General features: G+C 44.5%; 1 protein-coding gene across 2 annotated transcripts in view; it reads left to right on the forward strand.

Moving 5' to 3' along the window:
- ADAMTS17 (ADAM metallopeptidase with thrombospondin type 1 motif 17) overlaps positions 1-16167 on the forward strand; it is a 164433-nt gene that overhangs the window by 13740 nt on the left and 134526 nt on the right. For both annotated transcript variants that reach the window (XM_035130683.2, XM_035130684.2), the window contains exon 4: positions 15044-15216. In XM_035130683.2, coding sequence (XP_034986574.1) covers positions 15044-15216 — 173 coding nt within the window. The remainder of the gene's footprint in view (positions 1-15043; positions 15217-16167) is intronic.

The following is a 16167-nucleotide window of genomic DNA, read 5'->3' on the forward strand; positions in this document are numbered from 1 at the left end:
TCTTTTCATATCTCTGTTCTGTGCAGGTTTAAGTGCTAGCAAGGTCCAGCTCACACGGGCTTGAGAGGTGGCAAATGTCTTGAGCAATAGAAGCAAAGATCAGGGGAACATTATAGAAGTATACAGGCATATCTGATATGAGGGAATGCAGCCATTCTTGTAGCTATAAAGCGGGCAGTGACATAACTGGCTTTCTCAGGTCATCTGATCTCCCGACCGATGACGAGGAGTGTTGTGGTCTGCAGCTTTTATATTCTGACATGAGTTTCCCGCCCTGATGCAGGGAGTAGGGAACTAATGCTTAACCAGTACAGCTGCTGGTTTGATCCCTGGAATTCCTTGCAATATATTCGAAAGCAAGTCACAGGATGCTGCCTACTGCTAGGCTAGACTGTTTATCCAGCTAGCCTAGTATTTTCTACTGTGATTATACAGGAAACTGCCTTATACTGAGTCAGGACATTGTTCCATGTAGCTCAGTACTGTCTACATTGACTAGCACCAGCTCTCCAGAATGAGGTATTTCACCATCCTACCAGGAGAAGCTTGGGATTGAACCCGGGACCTTCTGCATGCAAACTACGTTTTTCATGCTCTACATCTGAGTTATGACCCCTCAGCCAAGTTCCATCTATTTCAGAGCCACCTCCTTCCTAGCAGCATCAGACTTCAGGGTACCTAGAGATGTCTTTCCTAGCACCTGTTACCTGAACATTTTTAGGTGGAGACCCTAGGCATTGAACCTGGGACTTTCTGCATGCAAATAATGGCAATGAGTTCTGGCCTCTCCCCCCCACCCCCACCCCAAGTCCTGCTGATTTCAGTACAGCTTCCTTCTGAATATATAAATTAGGTTAGCCCCATCTGATTGGTGGGTGCAAGGCAGCCTCTCAAAACAATGCTAGAAATGGTTGTGCCCTTGATTCCTATCTATTCTAGGTATGTGACACTTAATGGGAACTTAGAGAGTGAAGCATGGCTGAACATTTGGAGCAAAAAATTTCCAAAATTCTGAAGTAAGCAAAAATGCCAATAAGGCTAATTACATTTCCTGCAGTGGTTCTGCACACCCCTTCCTGTAAGCAATGCAGATCAGGACCCTGATCAGTTCCAAGTGGGCTGTGCTGTGTTGGCTAAGCTATGAAAACCTTGTTTTAGCCATAGACTTGATTGTTATGAAGACAGGCAGAACCTTGACTTCCAGTGGCATGTCTCCCTGGGAAATGCAACCTGCATGGCTGTGGAGCAAAAGAAACTCTAAGAGAGGGCACAGACTTTAAGCTGTGACATCTGCTTTGTGTTTTACTGGAATCCCAAGATATACTGACTGGAGCAAGGTGTGAAAGGCATACGAGTTTTATAACATGATTCTATCTTAGCTGCTGTTGAGCAAGGGGTTGTGAGCGCCAGAGCAGAGTTGTGGTCACAGCCTGCCGCCACCCCCAATCCATTTCTGGTTACCCCTAAGTGCTATTATGCATTGCGTTTCATACTTTTTGTTTTGTATAAAGCAACTGATAAATGTAATAAAAAAATTAATAATAATAATTTCAGTGAAAGTGAAATTTCAAAGAGAAACTAAGAGGTTCTTACTTTGAACGAACATTAGAGGCAGAAATGTTTGGATTTGCAAAAATATTCTGGCAGGAGTGCTCTACGCATCCCTAGTTAAGTGCAATAGTTACAGTATCTTCTAACTCAGTATTTTCCAGCTAGCCTAGTGAATCTTAAATTTCATGAATTGCCCTTAGGCCCTTTTCTTATTTGTGTGTGTCTGTGCGTATTTAAGAAAATAATGATTGCTTTTTCTCCCTTTCGCTTCAAGAAAGATGTGATGTCATGGCTTCTAATAGGCTTAGTGTGTTAATAACCTAATTGACTCCTGTCTTGTTTGGATTAACGTTTTTGTGCCTAAGAGGGGAGAGGGTGGGGAAACTCTAATCTGCTGTGACACACAAAAGAGCCTGTTCCTTATGACATGGTTTGGGGACCAGGTGATCTTGGATCACTTTTCCAAAGGTTCTTATGAGAATCAAAGGCCTCATTAGAATGGCACCCATCAGTGCAGTCAGGAGTTGGCCAGGATTCCATAAGAGACCTTTGGTTCCGGAACTTGGTATTTAGGCTGTCGCATCTAGCCACAAACTTAAGTTATTCAGAGCAGAAGCTGAAAAATATATATAAGGACATGCTTTTCATGCTATGAAAATTAATGTGTATATTTGTATGAGGAGGAACCTGGAAAAAAAAATCTCAAGAATTTTAGGGTAGGCAGTTGAAATATCTTTGATGACCAGCAAAATTTATCTGAGTGGTTTTGTATCTACTTCCTTGTGATGACAATGTTTACAAGACAAGCATGTGTGACTAAAGGAGTGGTAAGTGTGTGCATTGTGATGATATATTTTGAAATGTATTACTAGATGGGAAGACATAAAATACAGGAGATAAAAAAAGGGGGAGGAAGCTTTGCAAAGAAGTATGTACAGTGGTACCTCGGTTTATGAACACAATTGGTTCCGGAAGTCTGTTCATAAACTGAAGCGAACTTTCCCATTGAAAGTAATGGAAAGTGAATTAATCCATTCCAGATGGGTCCGCAGCGTTCGTAAACCGAAAATTCATAAACTGAGGTGTTCATAAACCGAGGTTCCACTATATATTGAACCCAAGGCATTTCAAATATCTTCTTCATGACTAGGCATAAACAGCTTGAGTCTTATTTTTTCAGCTCTGGCAGAATTGTAGTTTATGGAGTTGAGAATTTGATGTACAAACCATAGTTCTGTGTGCATTTATATTGCTGGAAAGGATATTTCCTTGCAATTTGCTTGCAATTCTGTTGTGGATAACAGAAGTGACCAAAAAGTGGCAATCTTGCAAATAGATTCTATCACTTTGCAGAAAAAATCTGGTTGGGGACTATTAAGTGTTAAAAATAGCTCTGGTATAAACTGATTGATTTATTTTAGAAAAGACTCTAATTTGTGGGTTCTGAAACAGCTATACAAGTTATGTTACATTTATGGGAGAAAAGAATATCTCAGGTATTTATTGGGGCCAAGGATGACATTCTTGTTTAAGTAAGTAGATATCAGACACTAAAAGAAAGGCATGCCTTCTTAAATTAGCTATAAATGTGGTGTTTTCTCTAGGAAATCTGACGTGCCTTTCTTAAGGTCTGTTCCAAAGGTCTCAGATGGTGATTTAAAGTCCCATTACCTAGAAAGGACTTCTTATAAAATGCGGCTCAAGAGTGCAAAACAAGGCAGATCATCTTCTGAGGAAATGTGATAATTTAATGCTCCTGACACCAAGCTCATAAATTACTCTTAAATGTGCAACTGCCTAAAATTTGGCTCAGTTGAACCACATTCTTCATTTAAAGCCTCGAGTCATACTCCAAAGAGAGGTAGGAATTTATTACAGCAAACTATTTTTAAGAAGTGGGATAACTTTATTTTTAACACGCTTCTTTCTGCATAAGCAAATATAAATGCAAACAATGCATGTTTCTGAGCTAGGATCTTTTTTTCCTTGGGAACCCTGTAATTCTTTGAGAAACTGTAATATCTGCGAGAAGATCAGTGGTAGTGAAATATTTTTTTCATTACAGCTCTTCTCCTGTAGTGCACAGTGTATGTGTGTTTGATACATTCTAGATTGATCATGTTCTTCAAGGCTGGTCCATTAGGACCAACAAGGCCCTGCTCCACCAACCTCAGCCTGCCATTAGCCAGCCCCCAGCCAGCCCCACCTATTGCCTTCTTACTTAATAATAATAATAATAATAATTAATAATTTATTATTTATACCCTGCCCATCTGGCCGGGTTCCCCCAACCACTCTGGGCGGCTTCCAACAAAATATTAAAATACAGAAATCCACCAAACATTAAAAGCTTCCCTAAACAGGGCTGCCTTCAGATGCCTTAATCTAAAGGTTTGGTAATTGTTGTTCTCTTTGACCTCTGGTGGGAGGGCATTCCACAGGGTGGGTGCCACTACCGAGAAGGCCCTCTGCCTGGTTCCCTGTAACTTGGCTTCTCATAGAGAGGGAACCACCAGAAGGCCCTCGGCGCTGGACCTCAGTGTCCGTGCAGAACGATGGGGGTGGAGATGCTCCTTCAGGTATACTGGACCAAGGCCATTTAGGGCTTTAAAGGTCAGCACCAACACTTTGAATTGTGCTCGGAAATGTACTGGGAGCCAATGTATATCCAATGCAGGAGGTGTCACCTGCCTGTCAGCTTCCTCCTCCTTAAGTCTCAGTGTTTCTAATATAAAACTCATTGAGGAAAAACTAGAATTAGCTGGTTCTGCATGCCATTGACTCTGACTCCAACTGTTGCTGGGCTCTTTGTCTTTTGCCTTCCCAGTCTGTAGGGAACTAGGCTGTTTTTCAGGTATGGAAGGCCTAAGTCATTTTGGGCTTTAAACATTAATGTGAGCACCTTGAATTGGGCCTGGAAATGAACTGGCAACCAGTTCAAAACGGGGCATGTTAGATCTAAACAGAATCCCAGCCAGTAACCTGGTCACCGCAATTTGAACCAATGGAAGTTTCCAAGTCATCTTCAAGGGCAGCCCCACGTAGAGTGCATTGCAGTAATCCAACCTGTAGATACGATTGATGCAGAAATGAATCTAAGATTGCCCAAAGGACTTTTACCTCTAAATTTGTAAGCCTATAACTGCATTTCCAACATAGTGCCTGAAAGTTTGAAATAAAACAAAAACAAAAACTTGAAATTTCCAGATAAGGTTTAGTATCTCCCTGCTTCACTCTCATCCAAGGGTCCAGGTACTGATTCAGGTATCAGCTGTGGGCCATCTCCCCAAACACTTATTAATTGTGACCACGTTATTCCTGCATTAAGTCCTCTCCTCCCCGTGTATTTTTAATGATTCTCTCTCCACCATGTTATTTTTTTCCTGTAGGTTTAACTTGGCTTGAAAAACCCATTGTTATGGCCAAAGGCTGCACATACTAAAAATAGAATGCAATGTAATGAAACCTCTATTATCCCATATTAGGAAGTATCTGTTGAAATATTAACGAGTGCATTTTTTTGATGGCAGCTTGTGCTCGATGTATCACAAATTCAGTTTATAGGCTGTGGAACTTTCAACCATCTTGGATGCCCATATGAAATTCCCTTACACCATTGCTAAATCATTTAAGAATCTAATAAAAAGGCACACCGTTTTTAAACAACTCCCCAATACCTTTGGCTTCTTATTAAGTGACAACACTAAATAGCATAATTTATAGGTGAACAACTTTAGTGGTCCAGGGCTGCAAGGGTAGCACAACTCCTCTGGAGGGCAGTTAGAGCCAGGGTGGTGTGGAGGTTGCTGTTTCTGTTCAAATATCTATTCAGTGTGCAGTTCAGTGGATGAGCCTCTAGCCAGGACGTCTGTGGTCTGTCTCCACCAACGGAGGCAGCATGCTGGGAATCACAAGTAAGGAGAGTGCTGACCCGCTTAGGTCCTGCTTTTTAGACTTCCCTTATTTGTTTATTTCCAGTTATAGGCTGCTTACTATCTAGAGATGTCAAAGTGCCATCTGGTTGGCCATTGTGACAACAGGATTCTGGACTAAATGGGACATTGGCCTCATCCAGGTGGCTCTTCTTGTTATGTATTAACTGCAGTACTCCTTCTGGCCACCGTGGCTGCAGTTCTTACCCTGCCCACTGTGGCTGCAGTTCTCACTCAGGTCCACAACATGCAAATAAAGGATTGAGAGTGCTGTTCACGGATTGGGTAGCTAGGGGAAGTTTGTTACTGTTGCAAGTTATTGAGTACTATATAAGCCAGTTGGCTAAGTTCTGTTCAGTCTGGACTCAGAGCTAAAATAAAGAGCTGGTTGTTTTGAGAGCTGTGTCTTCATCCTTCTTACCCACTATTCTACACTTCTTATGTTCTTATGAGACGGGAACATAGAAGTAGCCTTCTACCAAGTCAGACAAATGGTCCATCTAGTTTCAGTACTGCCTACACTGGCTGACAGTGACTTTCCAAGGTCTCTCTTAGCCCTATTTGGAGATGCCAAGAATGGAAGCTGGGACCTTCTGTGTACAAAATAGATGCTCAGCCCCTGAGCTACACCTCTTCCCTTATAACATTAGGGCCTATCCCAGGCATCCCCAAACTGCGGCCCTCCAGATGTTTTGGCCTACAACTCCCATGATCCCTAGCTAACAGGACCAGTGGTTGGGGAAGATGGGAATTGTAGTTCAAAACATCTGGAGGGCTGAAGTTTGGGGGTGCCTGGTCTATCCTATAGTATGTGAGATATTTCTTTCTCATCCAACTGTGTAAAACTTCTGAAAGTGAAACTGTAGGCAATCTCTGCCCCACCGTACTTTGGTTAAATCACATATTTAAAGCACATGGCTTCCCTGTAAGAATCTTGGGAACTGCAGTTTACCCTTAACAGAGCTACAATTCCCAGCACACTTAACAAACTGGAGCGGGGGGCATGTGCCTTAAATGTGAGTGTGACATTGGTTACATCTTGGTAGGGCAGATGAGGGCCAGATAAAAATGCTTCACAGCCCACCCCCCACCCCCAGGGAACCAGCTTAGCCATCTACAGTACCTGGGCTCCAAAGAAATTATTATGAGAGTATAGTATCCAAGTGGGCAGAGAACACAACCTCAGGTTCGCGTGGAAGATATAAGAACACAATAAACACTATTAAATAAGAACATAAAGCAGCATTTTAAAATATAGTAACCAAGATTAAAAATAATAGCTCACAGATATAAAATAGTTGGCAAAACCTGGAACTGAAAAAGACATCTTGGCACCAGGTGAGCTTTCTTGGGGAGAATATTAGAGATCCAGGGAGCCATGCCAGAGAAAGACATATTCTTGGCATCATCTGCCTCATCTTTGAAGGTAGGGTTATCTAGAGAAGAGCTTTAAGAGAAGACCTTAATACTTAGGCAGGTTCATGTGGAAGGAGGTAGTCAAATAGCTTAGAGCTTTGAATGTTAAGATTAGCATGTTGAACGTTGCTTGGAAACAAATCAGGCGGCACCAGCACAGTCGTTTTAAAACTGGCAGGAAGTGTTCCACAAACCCAGCCCCAGACAGCAATTTAGGTTCTGCATTTTAAACCAAGTGGAGTTTCTCCAGTCTCCAAGGGAAGCCCTGTTTGTAAACGTAAAATCTTAGAAGGTTGAGCCGGGGAGGAGGGAAGTCTTAGGCTTATATAGCCAAAGGTTTATTATATTGGTTTATGAAAATGGTATTAAGTTTGAAAAAAATGTAAAATTAATAAAAATTATTATAAAAAAACTCAGAAGGTTGTGCAATTGCACAGATTCAATTTTTTAAAAAGAGAGTATGTTTTGTATTGCTGTTGCTTCCTTTAGTTACTTGGTCAGCACTCTGGGGACACTCTCAGGGACACTTTGAGAAGTTAGAGGGTGGTGAGCTAAGGCCCCACCTGCTCAGTTTCCCACAATGGACTCCTGGTAAGTTCCATGGCTATAACCATCTCTTCCTACACACACACACACACACACACACACACACACACACACACACACACACACACAAGTTGGCAAGAGGGATGAGGGCAGAACTTGGCAGCTCAGGTTGCTGGTTGCTCATCCTCTACCTTAGTCATTCTGATTACTTGGGGTTCTTAAGCAACCTGAAAGCTGGTACTGTATTGAATTATCCCCAGTGGAGCAATCTCTCTCTCTCTCTCCCTCTCCACTTCATAAGAGAAGAATGCTGAACTTGCAGGGTCAGTGGGAGCTTAATCGTATAGCTTGGCTGTGTAAATTGACATCTCCTTACTCAGCAAATCTGCTGCCTGAGTAGTCCAAGGTATTTGCTTACATTACTAGGGATTACAGTGGAGACTACTTGTTAATAATGCAGTTGGGGACAGCACAGGGAAGTCTGCCCCTCCCCAAGAGTTGCAGCTGGGATCCCTTCTGGACTGTCTGCTGGTGGGATGGAGAATGGGATGCCAGCTATTAGTAGTAGCAGCAGTAAAGGTAAAGGTACCCCTGACCATTAGGTCCAGTCGCGGACGACTCTGGGGTTGCGGCACTCATCTCACTCTATGGGCGCTTACATATAAAATAGAAACAGCTAAAAGCAAAGGGGGCGGGACAATTTAATCCTATCTATCATCTATCTATCTATCTATCTATCTATCTATCTATCTATCTATCTATCTATCTATCCAACTATTGATTACACACACACAATATCACTTAAAACATATAAATAGTTGCATGAAACATCACAGCAATAGCCCTTTCCTTAAAAACAGCCACTTCCCAAAAACCTGTTGGAATAAGAAAGTCTTCATTTGCCGGTGGAAAGACAAGGAGGGAGCCACAAGCTCTTTGCATATCACTATAATCAGGAAGGTGAATATTGATAGATTCAGGACGGGCAAAAGAAAGTGAGTCTTCACACACTGCATAGTGAAACTATGGAATTCAATCCCACAGGAGGCAATGATGGCTACCAACTTGGATGGCTTTAAAAGAGGTTTAGAGCATGGGCGTACCCAGGATCAAAACTAGGGGGGGCAAGGGGAGGGGCCAAGGCACGGAAGGGGAGGGGCCACAAAGTGGGCGGGAACGGCAAACTCGCGCTCCGCCGGGCTGTGCCCCTCCCTAGCAGCAGGGCTGGTGGGCGGAGGCGGAGCCCAGCCCAGCGGAGCGCGAGTTCAGCGTTCCTGCCCGCCGCGCCGCGCTCTCTGGTTCCCCGCCGCGCTTGGCCTTGCCAGAGGGCGCGACGGGGAGCTGGAGGGAGGGCGCAGCGCGGCGGGCGGGAACGGCGAACTCGCGCTCCGCCGGGCTGTGCCCCTCCCTAGCAGCAGGGCTGGTGGGCGGAGGCGGAGCCCAGCGGAGCGCGAGTTCGGCGTTCCCGCCCACCGCGCCGCGCTCCCTGGTTCCCCGCCGCGCTTGGCCTTGCCTGAGGGCGCGCCGGGGAGCTGGAGGGAGGGTGCGGCGCGGTGCGGCGGGAATGGCGAACTCGCGCTCCGCCGGGCTGTGCTCCGCCTCTGCCCACCAGCCCTGCTTCTAGAGTAGGGCAGCTGCCCTAACTTGCCGCATGGTGGGTACGCCCTTGGTTTAGAGCCAGGGGTCAGCAAACATTTTCAGCAGGACAGCAGTCCACTGTCCCTTAGACCTTGTGGAGGGCCGGACTATCTATCTATCTATCTATCTATCTAGGGGGTGGGGAACGAATTCCTATGCCCCACAAATAACCCAGAGATGCATTTTAAATAAAAGGACACATTCTACTCATGTAAAAACAAGCTGATTCCCGGACCATCCACGGGCCGGATTTAGAAGGCAATGGGGCAGATCTGGCCCCCGGGCCTTAGTTTACCTACCAATGGGTTAGCGTTAGACAAACTCATGGCAATGTGCTTCTGAATACCAGGTGCTGGAGGCTGCAGGAGTGGGGAGTGCTGTTGCACTCGGGTCCTGCTTGTGGGCCGCTGTGAGAACAGGATGCTGGATTAGATGGGACACTGGCCTGATCCAACAGGCTTTTCTTATGTTGCCATCATCACTGTTGCATTTTTCTATATATAAAATGTACCCAGTTTACTCTGTACTAGGGCTTATTTCAGGATGCTAAGGCTGATTATATCATGCAATTGGTTAAATAAATACTAAATAAACCTGGGGAAACGGTGCCAATCCCCACTTGGCCACCCATTTCAGTGAGGTGACTTTGGGCCAGTCACAAATTCTCAGCCTAATCTACCTCATAGAGGAGTTGTTGAAGATCATATGGAAGGGAGGGGGCCAATTTGAGCTCTTTGGAAGTATGTGATTATTGAATGAATGAATGAATGAATGAATGAATGAAAGTAAGTTTGCTACTCCTGCTTTGCATAAGGAAGGACCCTCAGTTCAGTGGGTAGAGCATATGCTATGCATGCAGAAGGGTCCAAGTGTCAGTCCCTGGCATTTTACCCAGCTCTGCAACATCACCATTTGAAATAGCCTTCGGTAATTATAATAATAATTTATTATTTATACGCCGCCCATCTGGCTGGGTTTCCCCAGCCACTCTGGGCAGCTCCCAACAGAACATTAAAAATATGATAAAACATCAAACATTAAAAACTTCAGATTTTGATGCTTGTTATGTACATTTCTCTGCCAGTCGGTCTGCTTGGGTTTTATGACTCTCATGCTTACACATCTGAGCTGCATGGTATTTAACGCCCGTTTGGCTATTTGTTTATTTTAGCTTGGGGTTTCATTGGCTTCACAGAGGGAATACCATTCCAAGGTTCATAAATCAGATGATACTAGAGGAGAAAGGGGAGATGTGCTGTTGTGACTTCAGCCTTCTTCAGTGCTGCTGGAGGTTTTCAGAGAGCTTCCTTCTTCCATCTTGTAATGACTAGAGGCCATTCCAGTCCAACACAGGCCTGCAGGATCATTTCAGCCCGAATTCCAAATACTCTTGTTTGTGGCCATTTCCATCACTTTGTCTGCCCAAGTCCCTGAAAAACATGGTTGAATAAAAGACAGCCTGAGCCTCTGCATCAGTGCTGATCTTTATCCCATTTGGTGGAGGATCTGGGATCACTTTCCTCCAACTTCATTGTAACTTTGGATTCTTGGGGTCACTTCTGCCGGCTGTCAGCCAACCCAGAGTGGTTTAACAGTCAACCTCTCTTCCCAGGAAACTGTACTAGGGCTTAGTTCAGGATGAGAATTGTAATTCTGAGAGGGGAATAGGCGTCTTAACAACTCTCAGCCACCCCTCAACAAACTACAGCTCCCAGGATTCTTTGGGGGGGGGAAGCCATGACTGTTTAAAATGATATCATAGTGCTTTAAATGTTTGGTGTGAATGTGACCATTCTTCCTCTTTTACTTTGACACATTTCTTTTTGAAGACTTGCTCATTGCCAGGCACAGTTTTATTTTATTTTCTTTCTTTTTTTGTTGTGTCCAGCTCCAGCCGTACTTCAGAGCAGTTACTCTGGGTTATGAGACCAAAATAACTCCCTCTCTCCCTCTCTGTCTCTCTTTCAACTTTCAAATAAAGGGAAAGAAATACAGTGTAGGGCTTTAACCATGGAGAATAGGTTGGTGGGAGAGAGAGAGAGAGAGGCGGTGGGAAAGAAGAGAGCTTGAAGGAACGTTCTGAAAAATTCCACAGAACTCTCCTCACACTTGCATCATCTGGTGAGGAACAAGTGGGCATTGGATGCAAAGGCACTCTGAATGCCAGCCGTCATGGCTGCCAACTCCCAGCATGCAGCTGTTCCTCTCCTCTTCCAGTTTGCCTCAGGTTAGTTGCCAACCGGCAAACCTTCTCCCACCTCAATAATGAAAATCTTTTGACAGCCAGCATCAACGGACAGCTCTTGAGTTTTTCCTCATACTGGGTCCCGTGAAACACTTCGTAGCTTATGAGCCAGGAGTTGGCGGTGGGGGTGATGTGAGCGGCAGAGAGGGGTGGCAGTGTTGGAGTGAAGTTGGACGTGCAGCTCTTTCAACACAAAACGTGAAGCTTCAGCCCTCCACTTGGAGAGCCCATATTCTGCTAAGCAAGGTAGCGAGCCATTTTGATGACTGCCAAGGGGGGTGTGAGGCAGCGATGCCCGGTTATCAGTATGGAATCTTGGTTCTGCAGGCTTAAAAAGAAAAGAAAAAAACATAACCTTTTGCTCAGAATTATTGTATGGAGGAAGGGGAGAAACTCCAGCTGTATTTTCTTCCTGAACCCCTCAAATTGAGCAATAACTGCAGGAAACATAGGCCACATTCAAACCATAGGCTACATTTAAAGCTATACTATGATACCACTTTAAACAGTCACGGCTCCCCCCCCCCCAAAGTTTCTGGAACTGTACTTTAAGGGCAGTGATACCCCGAATTCCCTGGGGAAACGGATTGACCGTTAAACCCCTAAGAGAATTGTTGCCCTGGGAGGGAAACGGGGGCCTCCTACCAACTCTCAGCACCTTTTTTTTACAAAATACACCCTAGAGAATTATTGGGGGGAAGCCATGGCTGTTTAAAGTGGCATCATAGCAACCCTTGAAGACTTGCCTGGGCATCAGTACCTCAAATTAGAGGAGAATCCGGGGTGGCGGTACCCCCCCCCCCCGATTACTGTTGGAAGGCTGCATGGGGCGAGGGCAATAATTGGCCCCCAAACCTCTATTGAAACCCCACCCCTGGCCCGTATCTCATCCCCCGTGTCTGTTGGTGGGCCCTCTGCCTGGCAGAAGAGGGCAGTCTGGTCTCCAGCTGTGTATGGCTTTTGTTTAATTTGGCTGCCTATTCAGATCCACCCTTGTTCAGTGTTTGACTTGCATAGGGGATGGGGCAACTGTTCATAGGGGAAGGTTATGGAGGTGTCTGTGATTTGGGTTAAATTAGGAGGAGTCAGGTGTGGAACTTAAGGGGTTTCATTAAGGGCCGACGTATACCTTTCTTGTAATTTAATCACGGCAGGTCACAATTGGAATGACTGAGCAATTCTGAATTCTTATAGGTAGGTAGGTAGGTAGGTAGGTATACCAGTAGATAAGTGCAAAGGGTATTGTGTATTGTACAGAGATCCTTATTTCCTGTCGCTGCAGGAGAATTGCGCCTTGCAATGCTGTGAAGGCAAAAGTGTATGCTGTCACTGCCAGGCGACTAGGCCCAACACTCACTTGAACAGTTTATGGCAAATCCTGTAATGTTTAGCAGATCTTAGCAAGCTGCTTTTCCTCAATAGCGCTCATCCTCTGCTTCTTAAAACTGGCAACATTTATTGCTGGGCAAGAACTGAAAAGCATAAATACCCATCTCCTGAAGTGTAAAAGCTTTGTTCAGCCTCATTCAACATCTGAGTCCTGTATACATTTACTTAGATTTCTACATAAATCATTAGGATTTTTTGCCAGTCTATCGTACTAGCTGTGAGAACCAGGGGTGGTAAAAGGAAAAGGATTTTTTTTTGGGGGGGGGAGGACTGAACAATTAGGATGGAATAAACTCATCCTCCTTGGTCAGGCCTGCACAACTTGTCACCTACAACAAACACAGCCCACAAACCATGTAATGAGGGCCAGCTGTCTCATTGTTTCGGCTTATTCAGGATGCTTCCAGATTTGAGTTTATTGTGGGTTCAGTGCTTTTCATGCATGCAAGTTTTTCCTTTCTTTTGCAATGTCCCTGCATTACTCTCTATTTAATCCTAGTTGAGAAAAACCTTTCTGTGCCCACTCTTTTCATGCCATGCAATATTTTATAAACTTCTATCCCTATCGCTAGTCTGAGCTACTAAGAGATTTTTTCTGGGTAACTGGAAACTGCCTCTCTCTCCCTTGAACCTGGACAAACCAGGTCTGATTCGAGTGGAGGTGGTCTTGCTGATGTTATGATGGAATTAAATTGCTAACCCTTTGCCAATAGAAGCCCTCCAACTTTGTGGAAATTTGCTGCTACTTACCCCAAACCTCTGTGAATACGGTGGGCTGTATATCTGGCTTAACAATAATCTATATCCTGTTTTTTGAACACACACACACACACACGGATTTGCCCAGGCAAGCCTAGTGGGATTAAGCCACTGGTGTGTAAATTGTTGTTATTCATTACCATCTTTAAGAAAAGTGAATATATGGTAGATCTTTATCACAATAGGGTATTTCCACAACATGCATTTTTCTCTCTTTGCTTCTGTGTGTTTCTTTCTCTTTTTCAGGAGGAGGGTGTGTGGTGGCGTTCAATTTCTTGTCTGTTGCTTCAGTTTAGAAGCGGGGGGAGAAAACTATATTGAGTGATGATAGTTGGTGCCTTAGGCAGAAAAGCAATATAGCAGAACGGTTGCCAGACAGTTTGACAGAGGATGGACTGGATGTGAACAAATGCAGGCACTGACGAGACAGAATGGAAGTATGAATGAGGAGAAGGGTATTGGTTTCAGGTGTGCCTTGAGGGGCCCACAGTGGCAGCAGAGGCCGTGACCGTTGTGTTATTTAAAAGATCCTTGCTCAAGGGAAATGGGCAGCCTGTTTTGAGGCAATGAATATAGTTTCCTAGTCTGGTTAGGAAGGCAGAATCATAGAATTGTAGAGTTGGAAGGTCATCTAGTCCAATTCCCTGCAGTGTAGGAATCTCAACTAGATCATACACGTAAAATGGTCACCCAACCTTCGTTAAAAAATTTCCAAGCAAGGAATGTCCATGGGAGTCTGTTTCACTGTCAAACAGCTCTTTCTGTCAGAAAGTTATTCTTGATATTTAGCTGGAATCTCCTTTCTTGTCCCTTGAATGCATTGGTTTAGGTCCCAGCCTCTGGAGCAGGAAAAATAAGCTTGCTTCAACCTCCATGTGACAGCACTTTAGATGTTTGAAGATGGCTATCACATCTCCTCTCAGTCTCCTCTTTACCAGTATAAGTTTACCCAGTTCCTTCAACTGTTCCTCATAAGGCTTGGTTTCCAGACCCTTGATTATCTTGGTCGCCCTCCTCTGCACATGTTCCTGCTTGTCAATATCCTTCTTAAATTTTGGTGCCCAGAACAGGACACAGTACTCCAGGTGTGGTCTGACCAAGACGGAATAGAGCAGGACTATTCCCTATAGCTAAACTACACTGGGGAATTTAAAAGAGAATGTACCACTAAATATGGACTCAGCAGAACAGTTGTGGGAGCCAATGGAGATACCTCACCTAATCACTAGCTTGAGAAACCATGGTATATATGGTTGGAAGCCATGTCAGGTGTCACTGGTTCTCAGCCAAGTCCATGGGTTGTAGTGAGCTAAGATATGTTTAGAGCAGACACATGGAAATTAATGGGCCTATGTAAGTCATATCTACAATTTTCAATAGGCTACATTCTCTCTCTGCTAGTGAAAGGGCTCCAGTTCCTAGTGGACAGATGACTTTGAATGTGGTACAACAGAGGAATCCAGTGCAACTATTGCAATAGTAGTGGAAACTTGTTGCTTCAAAGTTAAAGCATCAAAGGAGAATATTGTGCTAGAAAAGATGTTTGAACATGTTGTTTGCTTTCTAGAAAAGAAGAGGCAAAAAAAGGCAAAGCTTACCAATGACTGGAGAGAGCGGAGGAATGCTATTCGGCTCACAAATGAATACACAGTGGAAACACTCGTGGTGGCGGATGCTGATATGGTCCAGTACCATGGGGCAGATGCTGCTCAAAGATTCATTCTGACTGTGATGAACATGGTAGGTTCACTTGGTTTCCTTGAGATGTGTCTGCCTTCAAAACTAGTCCTATGTTTTGATGCTTAGTTTTTGTATTTGAGTTTGGCCTCTTTATACATTTTGATATGAAACATCTTAGACAGGCATAGTTGCATCTTACTTAGACAACCATACTGCAGTACAGTGGTACCTCAGGTTACAAACACCTCGGGTTACAAACACTTCGGATTACAAACTCTGCTAACCCGGAATTAGTACCTCGGGTTTAGAACTCTGCCCCAGGATGAGAACAGAAATCGTGCGGTGGCGGCAGCAGGAGGCCCCATTAGCTAAAGTGGTACCTCAGGTTAAGAATGGTTTCAGGTTAAGAATGGACCTCCGGAACGAATTAAGTTCGTAACCCGAGGTACCACCGTAATTGCATGTGAGCTCTCTTTTCACAGCAATGAATCAAGTAATACTGATGGAGAGAAACGGTTCTTGCAAAACAGAGTACTTCCTTAAGTTAACAACACAACTGCAACATTTAGGATGTCTACTCTAACCAATTCATTTTTGTGCTTTTTATATGATAATTCATTCCACAAAGACCTCTAATCTTGATTCCCCCCTAGGTAAAGGTAAAGGGACCCCTGACCATTAGGTCCAGTCGTGACCGACTCAGGGGTTGCGCGCTCATCTCGCATTATTGGCCGAGGGAGCCGGCGTATAGCTTCCAGGTCATGTGGCCAGCATGACAAAGCCGCTTCTGGCAAACCAGAGCAGCACATGGAAACGCCGTTTACCTTCCCGCTATAGCGGTTCCTATTTATCTACTTGCATTTTGACGTGCTTTCGAACTGCTAGGTTGGCAGGAGCTGGGACCAAGCAACGGGAGCTCACCCCGTCACAGGGATTCGAACCGCCGACCTTCTGATCAGCAAGCCCTAGGCTCAGTGGTTTAACCATAGCGCCACCTACTTGTCTCCTAAA

The sequence above is a fragment of the Zootoca vivipara genome, chromosome 14 (genome assembly GCF_963506605.1).
Source record: "Zootoca vivipara chromosome 14, rZooViv1.1, whole genome shotgun sequence".
NCBI classification, from domain to species: domain Eukaryota; kingdom Metazoa; phylum Chordata; class Lepidosauria; order Squamata; family Lacertidae; genus Zootoca; species Zootoca vivipara.